This window comes from Nothoprocta perdicaria, unplaced genomic scaffold (genome assembly GCF_003342845.1).
Source record: "Nothoprocta perdicaria isolate Ctin4 unplaced genomic scaffold, notPer1 scaffold_59, whole genome shotgun sequence".
Lineage (NCBI taxonomy): Eukaryota > Metazoa > Chordata > Aves > Tinamiformes > Tinamidae > Nothoprocta > Nothoprocta perdicaria.
The window spans coordinates 1,350,005-1,368,395 of NW_020455854.1; the positions used below are offsets into that span (position 1 = coordinate 1,350,005).

The 18,391-nt window shown below is 49.5% G+C and overlaps 1 protein-coding gene across 1 annotated transcript in view; it reads left to right on the forward strand.

Moving 5' to 3' along the window:
- The window catches only part of RAB11FIP3 (RAB11 family interacting protein 3), a 33,238-nt gene that overhangs the window by 6,837 nt on the left and 8,010 nt on the right, over positions 1-18,391 (forward strand). Inside the window, exons 2-7 of the mRNA XM_026048988.1 lie at positions 265-452; positions 3,541-3,714; positions 7,831-7,965; positions 12,208-12,243; positions 15,106-15,199; positions 16,870-16,973. Of these exons, the coding sequence (XP_025904773.1) occupies positions 265-452; positions 3,541-3,714; positions 7,831-7,965; positions 12,208-12,243; positions 15,106-15,199; positions 16,870-16,973 (731 nt within the window). The remainder of the gene's footprint in view (positions 1-264; positions 453-3,540; positions 3,715-7,830; positions 7,966-12,207; positions 12,244-15,105; positions 15,200-16,869; positions 16,974-18,391) is intronic.

The following is an 18,391-nucleotide window of genomic DNA, read 5'->3' on the forward strand; positions in this document are numbered from 1 at the left end:
CGTGTCAGGGAGCCGGAGTGCACGGCAAAGGCAGGGGGATTTGGGCTAACTATGGAGCCGGGAGCAGATGGATGGAGACAACAGAGTGGCCCGGACACGGCGTGAGGCTCGCGGTGCTCTTAGGAGGTTGGATTTCTGTGCTTAGAAATGCAGTGCAGCACCAATGAGCTGCCCCACGTGTGTGTTGTCCTGCTTGGTGATGAACCCGAGGAGCTAATGTCTCATGAAGTGTCTGATTTTTTCCCATCTTATGTTTTATACCAGGCAAATGAGGTGACCGACAGTGCTTACATGGGCTCAGAGAGCACGTACAGCGAGTGTGAAACCTTCACGGATGAAGACACCAGCACTCTAGTGCACCACGAGATGCACGACGAGGTCGAAACGGACAGTGCCATCGATTCCACGGTGCATTCGGAGTTCACGGACCCCATCGAGGAGCCCGAGCATGGGTCAGTGGTGCTCATTGTTGGGGCAAGGGAAGGGAGAAGGAGGAGAATCAAGTGTGGGTTAAAAAATGTAGCGTATTGCAAGTAGTCGACTGAGGAAGGGCATCCAGAGGATGCATTTTGTCTCTTTTGTGAGGATGCTGTGCTAAATCGCTCTAAAACTGATTTCTTCCCAGTATTTATAATTGCATGCAATACCTAAGTATATTTTCTTTAATAATAATTTGACTGCACCACGTGATAGCTTTTAATGAAACCTGACCTGGTCATATTTTGAGCTAATCACTGCTTGCCTTGGGAGAGCTTTCCTTGTCTCATTAGCATCTTTCACCTCCAAAATAAGCACTCAGATGACTTAAACACCTGAAATATTTGCAGGTTTTAATTTATCACTGAAGAAGCCAGAAGTGCAACATATAATTTTGCAAGCCATGAGTGGAACTCATCGTGGTGGTGTTTCTCCTAAACCCGTGTGCACCCTTTGTGCAACCATCTCCTCTAATAACCAGTTTTAATCTTTTGCCTGAAGCAGAACAATGTGAACTAAGAGCTTCTTCCCTGCAGAGCCTGAACCGTTGCTGGCAGAGCTGCTCCTGAGCTGCCCTCGTCTCCTCGATGTTGCAGGGAAAGCTGTTCTGGGAATTAAACCGGGACGCTAAGAAGGCAGGAGGGGAAGTAATAACTTTATTTTGCAGGGCAGGGGCTCTGTGTAGAATTTATATTCTCCTTTTGCTTCTGCAAAGGAGAATATATAGTGTAGGATTTATATTCTCCTTTGCTTTTAGAAAGCAGGAGGGGTTTTGTGGCTTCCTGTTGCACCTGAAAGCTCATGCAGGGATACAGAGGACCCGGGGAGTTGATGCTTCTGGGCGCGCTGCACTGCGGCTGCAGGAGGGCTGGCTCTTGGAGGTGCTGGATTAGAGCAGAAATTAGCTTAGCTGGCTCTGCTCCCTGCTCGAGTGCGTTCAGCTCGGGGACTGTTGAAGTGGAGCACACAATCAGCTCGGCGTGTGCTCGGAGGGGCCACCGCAGCCTGAATGCGCCCGCGTCCTCTCGGGGAAATGACGTGCCTTGGAATCGCCTGCCTGTAGGTACAAAATACTTGGCTTGGGGATTATTTCATGCTGTTGTCTCTGAGAGTCGCCCCAGCGCTGCCGTTATGGGCTTGGGAAGGTCTGGTGTCCTTCAGGTGCTCTGCCCAAGGGAAATGCTCTGCGCTGCTGCTGGGTGCAAGTTTGAGGTAGCTGAATAATTCAAAGCAGAAATTCATTTGAATTTGGACTTTTGCTTTAAAGGTTAGAAGGTTTGAGGTTGAAGACTTTAGAGATCTATTCCCAAGAAGTTGTACTGGTGCCTTCAGGGCCCTGGCAGGGCAGCAGTTGTGCATCTCTGATGTCCAGAGCTATTCCAGGGAACAGTTTGTAGGTAAAACCCTACCTGGCAGACTGAATGAAAGCTTGGACATTGAGCACTGGTTCTCAGCAGCTGTTAAAGCTCAACATACCTGAAATGATTGGAGCTTAAGTAGGTATTTTTGCTGTGTATAGTAAAGATTAGTTGAGCTCTAGATCTTGAAACTGATAGAGCCCCAATAGGCGTATTGAAATCCTTGTGCCTGAAGTTTCCCTGGCTCAGGGATCCTGCCGGTGCCTGGTCACATCTGCTTCGGCAAGGTGCTTGTCAAAGCAGAGCTCTGTACTTGGAAATTTGGGGTGGGATTTTGCTTGGCTAAGTTAAAAATTCCACCCCCTGCCTTCTATTTCTGGGCAGATTTTTGGTGCTTTTTAAAATGGTCTGATGGGTGAAGTGTCTGACTCACTGCATGGGAGATTCAGTTGCTGACAGATCTTGTTACAGAAATAACAGGGCTTCTCAAGCGCTTGGGAAGATGCACTGATGCCCACAGGCTGGAATGGATTTGTTTGCTGCTCGGTAGAGATTTGCTGCTGTTTTGTCTTGAGGGTTGACATGTTTTCAGTAGCAGGATAAGGGCAAATCCTTCTGATGTTACAGACTTTTGTCCTAAATGACTTATCTGTAATCTCTTCTCTCTTGGATTTAGTGCAACAATGTAGTTGTACCTCCTCTGCCTAGCAGATGGATGAAGATGGGGGTGTTTCCTAAAATACCAGGTTTTACTCCCTGCCCTGCCCTCCGGTTTGGGATGTTAGAGAGGAGAAGTATATTAATTCCCCTGCCTCAAACACTTATGTGGCTCATACATGCAGGCTTGCTTGTAGATAAGCCAGACATTTCCCATGGATCCATCCTTATAAATTCTATCCCCACGCTACCAGTTTCACTTTAAAGCCTTCACTTTAAAGAAGTAGAGTCCCGAGTTGCTTGTTTTAAATAATACAAAAAAATGATGACTTTACAAGGGCAGTAGTGTCCCCTCTGAAGCAAGGGAGACCCCAGGATCCGTGATGAGTGTGATCTGTGGCTTGATGCAGTACAGGCTTGGGGAGCCAGTGTTCAAAAGACCTGAAAAGCATCAATCCTAAATTGTTAGGACTGCGTGAAACATTTTGCCCAAAGAAATTGAGGAAGGGGCTCCTTTGTACTGCCGGGAATGCCACTGTTGGGAAGGGCAACCTCCTGCAAAGGGGCAGGATTTGTGTCACCAGCGGGTTACAGTGTTAAGCCCTGGTACCAGGCTCCTGATAGGATTACAGGCACTCAGTGAATGCGAGCCTGGCTTGTAGGCTGGCTCGCTAACTCTGAACACGTTGGGTGTGTGCTGGATGCACAATGAGCTTTTTATTTACCCTGCTTTTGGATGAGCCTGTGCCATGGGGCCACGATGTTGTCCTGCCGGTTTGTCTACCCCAAGTACTGTACCTTGGTTGCCAAAGGAGCTCGCATGGAAAAGTCCTGGTTTGGTTTGCAAAACCTTGCTGCAAATTTCTGTGGGATATCTGGGCTGCCTGACCAGTGTTTGTGGCCCAGGGTGAATTGTGCTGCAAAGGAGAGCTGGGCTGCTGAAATGGCAGCTCATGATAAACACAACTTGGCAAAAAGGATGCAATAGTTGCAATTGGGAAGGCAGCTGCATGACCAACCTGTAACACCCTTCTGTTTGCTCCTGCAGGTCCCATCCGCACGACCTCCCCCTGGGCCCCGACCTCAACCACTCCATCGTTACGGTAATCAGCGGAGAGGAGCACTTTGAGGATTATGGAGAAGGGAATGAAGCGGATTTGTTCTCGGACAGCTTGTGTAATGGGGAAAGCAGCTTTAACAGCTCCTCTTTCCTCTCTCCCAGGTAATGCGCGGGCCAGCGCTGGTGAAATTCTAACCGTTTTTTCTTGCTTAGCATCTTCATCCAGGGTTTGTGTGTGCGAGTTGTCTGGGTTTGCCCCTAACTTGGCCTGCAAAAGGGTGTTCCTGACAAGGCTCGAACACAAAGGACTAATCAACTCTTGAAGAAGAGGAGAGCTGCCTCCCTCAATCTTCCATTTTCCTGAGCAGTTTCTGTCTTCCCATCTCGACACACGAATGTTCAAAGAATAGTCCGAGTTTCCCATGCATCACATTTGTTCTCTGAGGGTTATGACTCCTCTTTCTTTCCGGCAGACAAAGCTGCCGTACAACTTTATTCCTGCTCCTGTTGGATGACACCTTTTTTCTTTTCCTAAGCCTGCATTTTTGACCTGGGTATGATGCTCGGCTGGTTTGCCACAAGCCTGGTGCAGCCTGTCTTCCACAGACAGGCCTAAGGGATACACGGAGTGGGAAAGAGGCTGCTATAATGTTTCCTGCAGGCTTTGCAGAAAACCTGAGACCCAACAAAAGCTGCTTTTGACCCTGTGCGGGGTGGACTGAAGAGCTACAAACCAGGCATCGCTTCTCTGGGAGGAAACAAAGCTAAAAGCTGAAATGATCATCCACTCCTGCAGTCCTGCAAGTCCCTGTGGTGGCAGGCAGCGGCGGATACGCGTGTCCATCGGGAGCAGTCCCTGATGGCCGCATCTTGCGTTGAGGAGGAGGAGGAGAATGCGTTTCCTTCCTTGTGATGCCACCTACAGCAGTGCTACAGAGGGAAGGTGCCCGGGACTTTCTGCAGTCTGCAAACCTGCCAGAACTATTTTGCCCCCTGCCTCCTTTTACCAGATTCCCAAAGCTCTTTGTAGAGCTTAAGCAGGTCTTCTGAGCCGTGTCGAGTCACAATTTTGAAATCCATGCCCGTGCATTTTGCTGCAGGTCAGGGTTTTCTTTCCTGTTTCTCTGATTAGGCAGCAGTTTTGAACTTCTCAGCTAAGGCTGCAATAGCAAGCTGCTGCTGGTGTTGCCATAAAGCACAGCTGTGCCACTGCCTCGGGAACCAGTGCTGCAGCTCTTGATGTGTTGAACGCTTCACTCGCACACGCTTGTCCTCCCGTCAGCCTGGAGGGACGGGTCTGCTGGAAACAGCTGTCCGTCCTGGTGCTACAGCATGGCAGGAAGTATTATCGGATAGAAACTATTCGTGGTCTTTGTTCGGAGTTATTTCTTATGTGGGCCTCCAAACTAGTCCAGAAGGTTCCTGGCAACAACTACTCAGCCGAGTAGTTTGGTACTCGGTTTCACCTTTAAGTTAGTGTCTGTTCTGAGCTCTCGGGTTATGTGTGCACCGTGTTGAAACCACTTCTGCTGTGCCAGGGCGCGCTCTTGGTGTGCTCTGCTCTTCTCCATGAGCTCGTGCTCTGCAGCATCCTTGCTCTGCTGGGAGAGGTTAACTCAGCATGGGGCCCTATGCTTGTTTGTGGCCCAAGTGCAGGCATAGGGGATGCTCTTTCCCTCTCACTACCCCAGTAAAATTTGCAGGAGCTCCCTACATAACTTTTAACTATCTTTAACATATCTTTAACTTGAGAGCCCAAGACTTTTTGCATGTCTCCAGTGTTCCCCGTGGGTGTGCTGTGCCCTCACTGCTGGGGCTCACTGGGAAGGCAGAACGCAGAGAAAACCCTAAAAAACACAAGAATGTTGTTCTGTTTGAGGCAGAGGATTTCCTCCTCACTTTTGGGTCCAGCCCTTACCTTGGGCTATCATTGTGGACTTGAAATTCCTTAGCTGATATTTTAAGAACATGCTGTTTTTCCTCACCAGAGTCCTACCTTCTGAGCACTTTTAAACAGTGGGAGCTTGTAAAGAACCATAGGATATCAGTGAACTGAACTGTCTTGCTGTGGTTTGAGCACAAGTTTGACCTGTAAGTGGTCACATCACCACACATCTCGACTAAATAGGAAGAAAACCAGCGAAGTTTTCAGCTGCAGCTCTGGAATAACCTCATGAGAAGGCTGATGAGAAAACCAAGGGCCTTAGAGGACCTTCTTGGTACTTCATGCAGTCCCAGAGGGATGTCTCTGCAATGCTTGGTGAGAAATGCATGGTGACAAGAAGTAAAAGCTCCTCTTGTACCTGTCCTCGCCTGGCCACACCAAATGGTCTATAGGAGACCAACGTGACTGCATGGGGTGGAGGAGGAGGCAGCACCACCTGCTATGGTGCCGAGGATGGCAGTTTGCCCCAAGGGGTGCCCTGCAGCGCAGCACGGTTAAACCTTCACCCACTCACCTGGCAGAAAATCAACGTGGCCAGCGGCCCAGTGAACTTGGATGCACTCGAAAACCTTGAGAGGGCGGCCTGGGGGTTTTGTTTTATGCTTCACTAACAGCTTTCCACGTCTTTGCTAATGCTTGGTAGGTTAGAGCTTGGGTGTCGCATAGTAGTCTGTGGATGGAGCGAATGGCTCTGCTCTCCGGGAGTGCTGTGGACTTGCTGCAGGGAGGAGCACTCCCTAAACAGGGCTTGCACGAAGCTAAATGTGGAGGCAGAGCCCGGGAAAAGGCACCTTGCTGCTTCTGGACACAGCAAAGCTGCTGTCAGCTCATACAGCTGAAGTGACTGCTGGTGGACAGCGATTTTCCTCAGACCAAACCTGCCCTAGAAGGTTCTCCAAATTTTTCCTGAGCGTGGGAAGAGATGAGGAATTTGGGGCTTAATAATGTCCATTTCTTGGTTCTAAGGGGGCTAGGAAATACTGTACAGAATGGCATGAACTCACGGGCCTGCCCCGGGGGTGGCTGGGCTGCTGACCCCCCCCAGCAAAGCCAGACAGGGGCAATGCCAAGGCGCAGAGCCGGAGCTTCCCTTTGGATGGCCTGGAAGTGCCCAGCCTCTCCCGGGACCAGGACTTGCCAGCGTGGAGCTGTGTCACTGGGCGGACCAGTCCTTGTAGATGCCTTTTGGATTTAAGCTTGTTTGTGTTTGCTCACACCTTTTACCTGTCTGTCTTATTGAATTGCCTTTTTTTTTTTTTTTTTTTCTCACTATTAACCTTACTTTGATTAAAGTCTGTGGCTTCCAGAAGCGTGCTGGCTGGCAGGAGGGCTTTGTGGTGAGTGTTTGGCCCCAACAGATTAAAAACTCTTTGCTTTTTGGGTTCTCTCAGCCAAACGATCAGCCAAATCACGCCTCTTGGGGAAAACAGCTCCCTAGTTTGTCGAACACCTGAGCAGCTTGCTCTGCATGTGAGAAACCCAAAAGCCGTGGGGCATGGGAATTAATAAGGCAAAGTAAGTCCTGTAGAGCTCCATGTATCCATGCCAAGCAATGAACTTCAGGCTTTCTCTTCCTGAACAGCAGGGCTGAGTTGCCCCATGAGAATCCCCATGCTCTGCTCTGTAAAAGAAGTGACAAAAGCTGAATGTTATCCCCCTTTTTAGAGTTAAGCTTCAAACAGCAGCTCTTTGAAGTGAAAATCTGGCTCCCTGGTGTGCCTTGCGAACAGCAGCACTTTGGCAACACAGCTGCTCTGTTTTGAAAATACTCCTGCTGGAAAATGGTGTGGCTGACCAGAGCCCCCCTGCTCCCGAGCTCACTGCTGTGAGCAGCAGCGGGTGGGTTCGGGCTGCGTTTGACAGCGCGAATCAGCAAGATCCCTGGGGCCGTTTGAGACAGGTTGCTTGGGAAGTGATGACAGCTTATAAATGTTGTAGGTACACGGGTCTGTGCAAAGCATCCGTCTGACGTTCCTGGGGCTCTCGGAGGTTGTTCCACAAGGGCAGGCTGGCACGTGGATTCGGATCCATGGGCCAAATTCACCACTTGTAACCTTTGCAATTTTGGGGGGAGTGGAGTAATAGAAATCCAGCTAATTTATGGCAGCCCCATCCTGATTGCTGCTGTACTTCTAAAAACTCATTCGTGTTTGAGTGTAAAGGGTACCGCAGTCTGCCCTGAAATCTTTAATTGCAAAACTTGCATCTTACACAAAAAAACCTCCCTGCCTGGAAACTGTCCCTTGCAAACGCGCCCTTAGCTTGTGGAAGCCACAGACGAGAGCGGGTTCATCTGTTCTGTCCTGTTAAACTGACACTTGTGATTTCTCTAGCACCAATCCGCTCGCTGCGAAACTGCACAGCATTATCGCAGATGAAGCTTTTGAGTTTTACTGTAGCCAGTGCCACAAACAAATCAACCGCCTTGAGGATCTTTCTGCTCGCCTGAATGATCTTGAAATGAATAGGTAATCTTGTGCGTGGCAATCTGAGGGGCTGGAATGATGTTCTGGAGAAGGGAAGGCTCCCCTTGTCTCGCAAAGCTTTCCGTGGCCAACGTGGTGCTTTATTAGGCTTTCTGAGAGGGGACGAGTGTCCCTGAGCCTCTCCAAGTGGTCCATAACAAGGTTATGGCGAGCATGCAGAAGTTTCATGGAATGGGAACCACGGGGGCTGACAGACAATGGGAGTCTCCCACTCCGCTCTAATCCGTCTCTTTGCACGTCCTGTTGAGTGTTATGTGAATGCAGCACTTCACCGTGCTCCGAGGAACGGAGTCTGTCAGACGGGATATGGAGTCTTTAAGCTGGGCACGTACAGTATTTCTGTCACCAAGGAAATGACCGCCCGGTCTTTTGGCTGGTCACAAACAAACAAGAAGCACCTCTGAGTTGCTGATTCAAATCTGGAAGGGTTGGAGCAATCCTTCCCCCCGCTGCAGCAGTAGCTTGGGGACATCAGCTTGTTCTCTAGGACTTGGGACCTTTTCTGTAGGTATTCAAAGCTTCAGCAGTGAAATCTTATTTCAGCTGGGTTTTCCAGGTGCCTGTCTATCCATGGGCTAAATGCTGGGACCTTCATATAGCAACTTCAGGAGTTTCTAAAAGTAACTTTCCGAGCTCTCCCAGCCAGCGGTTTGACTTGCTGGTTTGGCAAATGAAGAAGACGTTATATTCATTTTTCTAACCTGTTTGCAGTCTGCTAGACTGAAGGATAGCAGGCTAATGTTAATAATGGTCATTCTTCTCGCATGCACCATGCTCTTGCAAGCTCAAGTTTTGGTCATGTTCGTGCTCTGGGCCTGTCCTATATATACATATATATATATATATATATATATATATATATATATACACCAAATGAGAACTCCCCTGGGCTGCAGCTAAGGGAAGAGAGCTGGAAGACAAATAGGAACTTGTTTGTGGAAAATGTTCTTCTCAGCCTCTCTCGGACAAATGTTTGCCTTTGTTGTTATGAGTCTCTAGGGAGGCCTTGAGGATTAGTGCAGTTGGTTGTGCAAATAACGAGGAGAATGCTGGACTTCCCTGGATGCACCAGCAGCTTCACTAACCCAGACTTTCTCCACCAAACCTGCGTTCAAGGCTGAACTAGCACACTCTGAAGGATGTGATGTGAAGGATGGGATTTCCAGAGGAGGTTTCCAGATCCCATAGTGTCTCTGTGGGAATGACATCAATTTTGACTCGTTGGAGGTGCAGCTTCTTCTTTACCTTGTTCCAGGTCATCGTTTGGAGTGAACCTTCTTTTTTTTTTTTTGCACATTGTTTTGCCTTTAACATGTGCCCTTTGGGCTTATGGTGACTAGATGAGATTCCTCCATCTGTGCTCACAATTCTCTGTGTGTAAATTTGCAGCTGTCCCTGCAAAGTCCTTCAGTTTATCTAACTTTCTGAATTGGTAAGAAGAAACTGCATAACAAGTGTGTGTTGTGAGTGTAACTAGTATTTTGAAGTACTACAAGTGCCTCTTAATGTACAGAAGCCTCTGGGACTTAAAACAGCTTTAGTGTGGGTTGTTGGCTCTATGGCCATGATGTATGGCTGACTCTGCCTGTCTTGCTTCCATGACCGGGATTTCAGCCTCTTGCTCCACATTTCTACTTGATCTGAAGACTAAACCAACAAAAAGATACTTGCCAGAGGTTCCTCTCTTGAGTAGTACTTGCTTTGATCTCGACTTGTTGTTTAAGCTGCAGTTTTCATATGTAAATTTGGCATCCAACAGAAGGCAAGTATGAAGCCTGGCCTGAGCACACTGATGCTGTTGGTGTTTTGGTTGCAGAAGTTCTCTGGAGTTGGGAAGAGCCTTTCTGGTTCTGCATAAGAAAAACAACAAGCACAGTTCCAGAATGTCCGTGGCATGGGAATATTCTCTCCAAAGAAGAAAGGGAACATGTGTGAAAGACTGATCGAGAATGAAACACAAAACTTTCATGGGAAGGAACGTTGATGTTAGTGTGAGCATCTGGCCTAGCAAGAAGAAAAAGAGCTACAAATTTCCAGGGGCTCCCCTCACATCTGAAGGTGTGATGGGGATTTCAGGAGGTCCATCAAGCTCCAAGATCAGCAGAGTGAAGACCATCCAGTGCACAAGCTGTGCCCTGTTGAGAGCAGCAGGAGAAGGGCTCAGGACAGTGGGGACAGCTCCACCTCACTGGAAGACAGCAAGTGAGGTTGATGACACCTCCCTGCCCTTCATTTTGCCCAGAGCGCGTGGGAATAGTGGTGGAAGGAGCAGAAAGGAACTGGTGAAAAATGGAAACCTCAAGAATGTCCTGAAGCAAGGCTGCCAAAACCAGACTGTTTTGGCGTGAGCGCCGGGTCTTCCAGGATGGTCCCTAGGTTTGTGCAAAACCAGGGAAGAGCTGCAAAGCAGGAGCAGAGGGATAAGTGACATAACTGACCTGGTAGAAGTTGGATTTTCAGCATATTATATAGTGAAGGCAAATGAGAGGTACCGTGTTCAGAGGCAGCACTTGGGACGTGTCAGGATTGATCGTTTGCTCCTGACATCACTAGCACTGTGAAGATGCAACGTCGAACAGAAATTGTGGTTTGCAGGCTAAGAGAGCAGCAGAAATGCGACCAAAATCTGGACAGAACAGCGTTGCATTGCACTGAGGAAGCTGCCAAGCCCTGGGGGTGGATCCTGAAGACAACGACCCGCAGTATTTTTGGTTGTGGTGCCCTTGAACCAGAGGTTACAGTGTCACACCCTCTAGTGAGATGCACCCGAAGGTACCGACAGCGGTTTGTGATAAGTCGCTTGCAGGGAAAAACAATTTCTTCCCGTTGGATACTAGGACCATACGTGACTTCTTGCAATTACTGGCAAAGACGGGGCCCGACCTCCTCCCCACCGAGCGTCCTTGAAGCCTGGCCAACGGGGTTCCTGCTCTCTTTGGAAATCTCCTGTTTGAGGATGTACTTTTGACACGAGGGCTAGCAACAATCCCCGGCCAGGCGTTGTTTTCCAGGGGCTGCTCCACAAAGAAACTTGTGCTGGGCTATTTTTAATTCCTCCTTCTAAGAACTAATTGTAGCTGTTGCATTTCTCTAGTGAGAAACAAGCTCTCAGGCGGTTGCCACGTGGCTTTGCGATTGTGTTGGGTCTTTTTTTCTTCGCCAGCTGCTTAGCTCACTGAATGTGATGACTGCTCCTTAGCTTGGGCTTTTGTTGGTTTGCTGCTGTAGTTTAGTGCTGGCATTATGTCCATAACAGCTCCAGGTGGCATCTGCTTGGTGAGGGTCGTGTGTCTGTGTGGAAGCAGAGGCAGGAGCTCTGCACTTGCTTGGGAGATGCTCCTTCCCATTACTCCAAGGCAAGTGTGAGCCTGCAGACACTGCTGTCCCTCCTTGCCAACAGCAATTGTAGGGCAGGATAACATCCCTACACTCTGTGATATTAATTGTGAGCTAAACCATAACCACGGGGGCACAGTAATAGCTGGCTAGCTCACAGAGACACAATCTCACTGCTACCTGTGCAAAAGAGCCTGCATTTATCTCCAGTAACGACAAGGGTGACCTTGCTCCAAAACCAGAAAGCACCGTGGATCCGCAGCCCCTAAAATCCTTGCATTGTGAGAAACTGGCTGTTCCCAGGTGACCCGGAGCCAAATGTGGTTCAGTGAGAATAATCTGGGACAAATGTGAACCGGAGAGCACGCAAACTCGTGGGAAGGCTGGTGGAGGTGGGAGAGAGAAGAAAATCCTTCCCCACGGCACCTGCGAAGGGACCCGGCTCGAAGGGCGACGCGGAGGGAGGGCTCGGGGTGTTTTGGAGCCGGGTGGGTGCCCTGCAGGCTGGGTCACCAGGGGCTGGGCTGAGGCCGCCAAACTCACGTCTATTATTAGCACTCTCCTTGGAGATCAGCTTTCGGGCCTGGAATCGGGCGGTCGCGAGAGGAAACCCTTGCTGGAGCCGGTGAGATTTCTGCAGGGTCATTTTATCTTATTAAAACATTTTATGCGGTTCATTATCAAAACATTTCTAAATCTGTGGAGGGTCTCAGCACCTGCTTTTTAATGTGGGCTGCTTCAGCTGTGCTGGCCGTGCATGGTGTGTGTGTGTGCGCTCTGTGCTGTGATAGCAAAGGATGTGCCCCATAGTGTTCCCAATTTCCTGTTTCCCTTGCTCTTCGCTGCTGGTTTTCCTAACTCTTTCCTGTTTTTTGGTTCACTCCACAGTCCAAATAAAAGACTCTCAAGCAAGAAGGTAGCAAGGTAAGCTCCTGTTTGTGTTCTTGCTTTGCTGAGAAATGTGCCTGGCTCTCAAATAGCTTCATGGTGTCTTACTTCTGGCCATGCTGCATATCCCTGGGGAAAAGCAGGGTTTAACTCGGTGTGTTTCATAATAGCCTTTTTTTCTTAAATGGGGGTTTCTCTTGTGCTTGTTGCTGGAGGCTGGCTTGACCTGGTTTATTGTGGGACAAACCAAGGGTGCTTTTTGCCCTCCACCCCATGCGTGCCCTCAAAGGGGGCATGTGGAGCGGGGAGGACGTCCTCAACGAGCACATCCCTCTCGGATGCCCCTGCTGGGCCCTCTCCTCTCCTCCCCTCGCCCTCTGTGCTGGCTCTGCTATGCTTTGCCACGCTCTGCACGATATTCCCCAGCACCTCGCAGTGCATCCTGCAGGGCTTTTCAATGTGTCTGGGGGGCCCTGGCTCCAGTCTCTGGAGTAGAGGGTCCATCTTGTCTTTAGGAAACCTGGGGTCCATCTGTCTGTCTGTCTATGTCCTCACAATCCCTCCTCGTTCTCTTGACATTGTACTTTAAGGATATGCTGAGGCTTCTGGTAGCTGCCCAGCCTGCCTCTCCATCCTGCTTCCTATGGCAATGGCCTTCCCGATCCTCCGGCTTTCCCTCTGCTTGTTTCCAAGCTGAGGAGGAATGTTTTGGGGAAAATACAGCCCTTTTGGGAAGTGCTTGCTCCCTCTGGAAGTGCATGTGCTCATTTGCTCCGGCAGCTCCAGCAGAGCTTTGCTCCCCAGCACCGGCTCCCGTGCTCGGTTTGGTCCCTGCAAGTCATGCCCAAGCCATGCTCAGCTGCACCGAGTCGAGCAGCAGCTTTAAATCACTCCCTAACTCTTCTGTCACCTTTCCCTTTTTAATTTTTCCTGCGGACAGCAAGTCTCTGTTGGCATCATTTCCCATCCTGGAAAGGAAGTGGGTCTTGTACTGGATTTCCTGCTTCCAGTCCTCTCACTTTCAAGATCTTTGTTAAAAACACTCTCAGGAAAGAAGGCTGAAGGGAGCAGCCTGTCTCCAGGCTTCCTGTTTTAGGACTAGCCTTGTCCCTTGCCTTCCTATTTCTTGAGCTTTGTTGCCCCCTTGCTAAGGCACTTGGTGAAGCAGGAGTAATTCACAGATGAAGAAAACAGGAGTTTTCATTTGGAATCAAGCTGCCCTCATGTTCTAGCTTTTCATGGTTAAAAATTAATTTCCTCCCTCCTCTGAAGGACAGAACCAGCAGGACTGATACTCTAATGCTCCCAAGGAACAAGTCCTCGTGTGCAGCTCGTGGCTCCGCCGAGCTCCGTCTGCCCCTTCCGGGAGGTGCTGCTGGCTTTTCCTTGCCTGCTCGGTTGGAAATATAGTGATTTCCAGGGACAGATGGCTCATTCCGACTGGATGTAGCCACTTCTCTGGCACAGCAAATATAGGAAGGGTTTAGGTTAAACTTCTGGGAATAAATATGCCTTCTTTATTGGAGATTGGACTTTCTTCCCCCTCTCCATTCATATCCAGTGCCCTTTCCATGGCTGAGACTCTGATGATTGGGCAGATGATTGAGGAGCTGTCTTGTGTTTCCATGTCGCACTCAGGACACTTACAGGTCATTTGTCCTTATTTAAGGACCAGCTTAAGAATTAGGATGCTACTTTGGTAGAGAAGATTGACTGCAGGGATTCCATTTGGCTCTGACTTTCTAACTCACTGCATTAGAGTAGCCAGAGAATTGCCGTGCAGCTTCCTCTTGCCTTCTGCCTTTCTGGACAGCCTCCTTGCTCCCCTTCTGGCCTTTGGGAAATGCAAATCCAGGTAACCCAGCAGCACGTAAGGGCTAGAAGTAAATACTTCTGCTATATGAACTGCTTCTGTGCTTATAGAAGGGGACATCAGGTGTCCCCTATGAGGCTGTCCATCCACACCCTCCAGAGCAGACTGTGGTGCAGCCACGTTACCAAAGTCACTGGCTAGTATTAGAAGGAATTCACTGGCAATGTCCTTATTTATTTATTTACTTATCTCTTCAGACAGCGTTTGTCTAAAGTTCACAGTGCAACATAACAGCCCCTCGCTGTAGCAATGGGTATGCACTTTGCTATGCAAAGCTTGGAGCTTATCTTCAGCGATAATATAACAATTAAGAGCCGATGAAGCGGTCCACAGAGCTGTGGCCTTTAGATCCAAACAAAGCCATGTGCACAGGGATGTTGCAAGCCCTTGCTAATGATTAGCTTGTTCTTGGCTTTTGCGGTGGGTGGTGGGAGGCGGATTGGGGTGTTTCACAACAAGTTCAGGGCTTTTTCCTTCCCTTCCTCCTGTTGCACCCGCTGCCCCTCGTTTAGCATTATCAGTGACTAGAGCAGAGTACTCTGTCCTCTGCTGGGCAGCACAGCCTTAGTAAGTTCGTAAAAGAAAGTGGAGAGAGTGAGCTCTTATCTTTTCTTATTCCAAAGAGCAAGAACAAGTGATCATAGCATGAAGTCTCAACAGTATCTGTCCACCTCCATGCTTTGCTTACTCGGGCAAGATCATTCAGCTAGGAAGCAGCCACCAATTCGGTCGCATAGTCCAGGACCGCCAAGGAGGTAGTGGCCTTGTTTGCTTCTTGGAGCCAAGCTCGGTGAAAAGGACCCTGTTTTTGAGAGGGTCCGACCCCAACTGGCTCTGCTTGTGACTCCTGCAGCCTCGGAAGGAGCAGAGCTCTGGGAGCTCCCTGCAAAAGGGAGGCAGCGGCTGAGGAGGCGAGAGGCGACCGCGCTCCGCGCTAGCAAATGGCATCTTGAGCCTGGGTGCTCTGCAATGCTCTCCCTAATGGTTGTGTTGCTGTGGGTTGGGGTGGTTTGTCTCTGTTATAGACAGTTGCATCAGACAGGCACGCTGTCCGTGGGGGTGATGGAGGAGTCCTACCGGGATACTCTGGATTGCACAGAAGAGGACATCACGGACAAGGTAAGAGGGGGGGTGTCCATGCTCTCCTGGAGTGTGTTGTTCATGGCTTGCGATGCTTGGAGATCCCTGGGCAAAAGCTGTGTTTTAGCTTTACTTACTGCGTGCTGACAGGGTAGATCAGAGCTGATGAGATGTCTGAAGCGCCCAGAATTAAAGGGGTGGAAAATGACCCTCTGGGTTCAATTGTGGAGTTACTGTGTTGGGTTTGGGAGCCTGATATCTTCCTTGGGAGTGAAGGTTTGCTGGTCAGCTGGCAAACACCTCTGTGTAGTGGGTTGACATTATCCCCTCCCAGCTTTGGAGCGGTGCCAATGTCAGGTGGCATCTCTCGTGGCGGGGAGCGGAGAGGGCAGAGTCCTCATCACGACCCAAGGGGTGCCTGCTCCGCAGGAAGCTGTGGCTGCTGCTCGAGTGTCACCAACAGAACTGTAGTTTCACTTCTGCTTCGCATCTCGCAATAAATTTGTCAAATTCTGCTTTTCTCAGATGAGCCAAGTCATCTGATTTGAAGGAAGGTTTTCCTTCCCTCTGCTGTATCTTGCTACTGCTCATCCTGCCACAGGGATATAAAGCCGGCTCTGTGCTGCTTCTCATCAGTTTTCCTGGGGAGTTAGGAGCAAAGGATTACAGGGCAAGATGGGAGCTGGGCAGGAGGACAAAAAACCTTTTGTTCAAACACCACAAGCTAAAAATAGCTAAGGGAAAGTCAGAACGCTAAAGATGAGGTGAATTGTGACTTGTACAAACATTTGCTGCAGTCGCGAATCTCTAGAATTAAGAACCCGTTTGGAATCGTGACTAGAGAACTGCATGGAGCGGTGGTGCCAGGGAGAATACACGTGTGTTTAACTGTGTTCTGCTATAATTGTCTTGCAGTTGTTCCTGTCTTGGTCACAACTGGATTTTGGGGCTATGTACTCTTTTCTCCTAGAGTTTTCCCCCCAGCACACGTGCACTTAATGCTTGTGTGTGACATACAGCCACGTTCCTAGCCCCTTCACTCTTGTACAATATGCCACACTGAGAGAGAACAACTCAAAATATAAATACGACTGAAGTAAAACATGGGGGTACAGGTAGAAAATACTCGGTTTGGGTCCTTTTCCACAAAGTGGCATTGTTTCCTAGGACGTGATTTTATTTACAGATGTTTTTGGATCCAAGATCTTTGTGTTACACCCTTTCTGAAATACTGGGATGATTATTCCAAACTCATGGAAATCCTGACAGTTGCACTGGAGCTCTGATGAGCTCAGTTGGCTTTTTCCCTCCAAACTTTCCTGCGGTTGCCATGAAGTTTCTGCACAAAGGAAAGAGTGAAGCACTTGGCAGTGCATTGTCCCTTGGGAAACGCCCAAAATTCAAGAACTAGAGCGTAAAGGGATTTTTTTTCCTTAAATCAAGGAGTAAACTATCTGATTCCATTAGCAGTTGCCCGTTTGTTTTAAGGTAGCTTCCACAGGGGCGAGGTCAGCTCTAGCAAATGTCCCTGTAGCAAGGGACTATTCCTATGGTCTGGAGCAGGACGTGGTTAATGCTGTGAGTTGTGTGAGATGGGCAAGTTGGAGGTAGCCAGTTGGGAAGGAGCCCCAAATTCCATGTGGGGAATTGCTCGGTACCGCTCTGTTAACTGGTCTCAGCAGCTGAACCTTCCCTCTCCTGTCGCACAGGTTGTTTTCTTGGAGAAGAGGGTGACTGAGCTGGAGAAGGACACGGCTGCCAACGGGGAGCAGCACAGCCGGCTGAAGCAGGAAAACCTGCAGCTTGTGCACAGGTAGGGAGCCCGCCTTGCACCCCAGGAGCACGGCACATCCTCACTGGGCCGTTCAAATGCAGTCCGGTGTCCCCTGCGATGTCACCCGTGTGCTTCAGCGGCCTTCCCCACATCATCCGTGGGGTGTGCAGGGGCTTCTTCTCAAAGCACTCGAGGCTGTTGGCTAAAGAGGCAGCAGGAAGGAGAGAGGCAGGCAGAAAATTGCATTAAAGCCTCCCAGCTCCATCCTCACCAGTCCAAGCCTGCCTGGGGTGACATGCAGCAGCGTTCGGGGTGTCCCCTCTGCATCATGTGTGCAGCGTCACGGCACCCTGTGCGTGGCTGTCTGGCTCCCCAGCAAATTCCCAGGAGATCAGGGAATTACCTGTGGCTGTACAGGTGCAAATTGCCCATCTCTTGGTAAAAAAAAAATGCCAGATTGCACTTCACTCTTTTGAATTTCTTTGCTCAGTTGCAGGCATTGTAGTGCTTTTTTATGCTTTTATCTCCTTTTTTTTTAATTGCTTTTTAATATCTGTCTCCAAATCCTTCCATTCCCAAAGCTCACTGGTGCCCTAGGGATTGCCTTAGAGAAAGAGAGAATTTCACAATTCCCAGGAAGCCAAATGCTCCCGTTTGGGAAGAGAAACACACTCATCCTCTTCTGGCCCTCCTTTCATTCAACAGATCTGGATGAGATGCAGCAGGGCCCGCACTGTGCAGCTCTGCTCTGCTCCCCACAGCACACCTTGATCCTCTTGCTTTCAGAGCCTGGCTGGGATGTAGCCCTTTGGATCCTGTTCTAAGATCACTCTCCTTATTAATCTGACAGGCTTCTCTTTTTCCAGGCATGTATTTACACTCCACAGATAAACCAGGAGGAGTTTATCTATAGAGCTATAAGACTGTTAAGTAATAACAGTGCTGTGGAACTGTGCGAGTGAGACAAAGGTTTCTCTGAGCCCTGATAAACTCTGCTGCGAGGAGAATGTTTTCGCTTTAGTTGCTTGGCCCAGAAGTGTCAACTGGCTTTTAATCAAGTAAAGCTCTTCGTTTACTTGTTGCTGTTGTGGAAGAATGAGTTCATCTGGCAGAAGGCTTCCCCGTGCAGATTCTGCAATTGCAGAAGTTGCAGCACACGATTTCCTAGCAGACTTCAGCTCTGGCTGCTGCCGGGGTTCCCTTGCTGGGTTGTGGGTGGTTTTAGAGCCAGTAGCTGTGACTGGGGCTGCCAGCTTGGGCTCTGCCAGCTTCCATGGGCTGGTAGAGGTGCTGCCAAACGCGTCTGTCCTGCTGGGGCACCCGGGACCACGGTCCGAACTGAGTGGCAGCCTCAGGACTGCTCCCAGGTTGCTGTTGATGCTGGCCCATAGAGGAACTGGACTTGCAGTTCCCATATTTTTGGTTAGGGGCATTGAAGTGTGAGAAGGACCAGACTC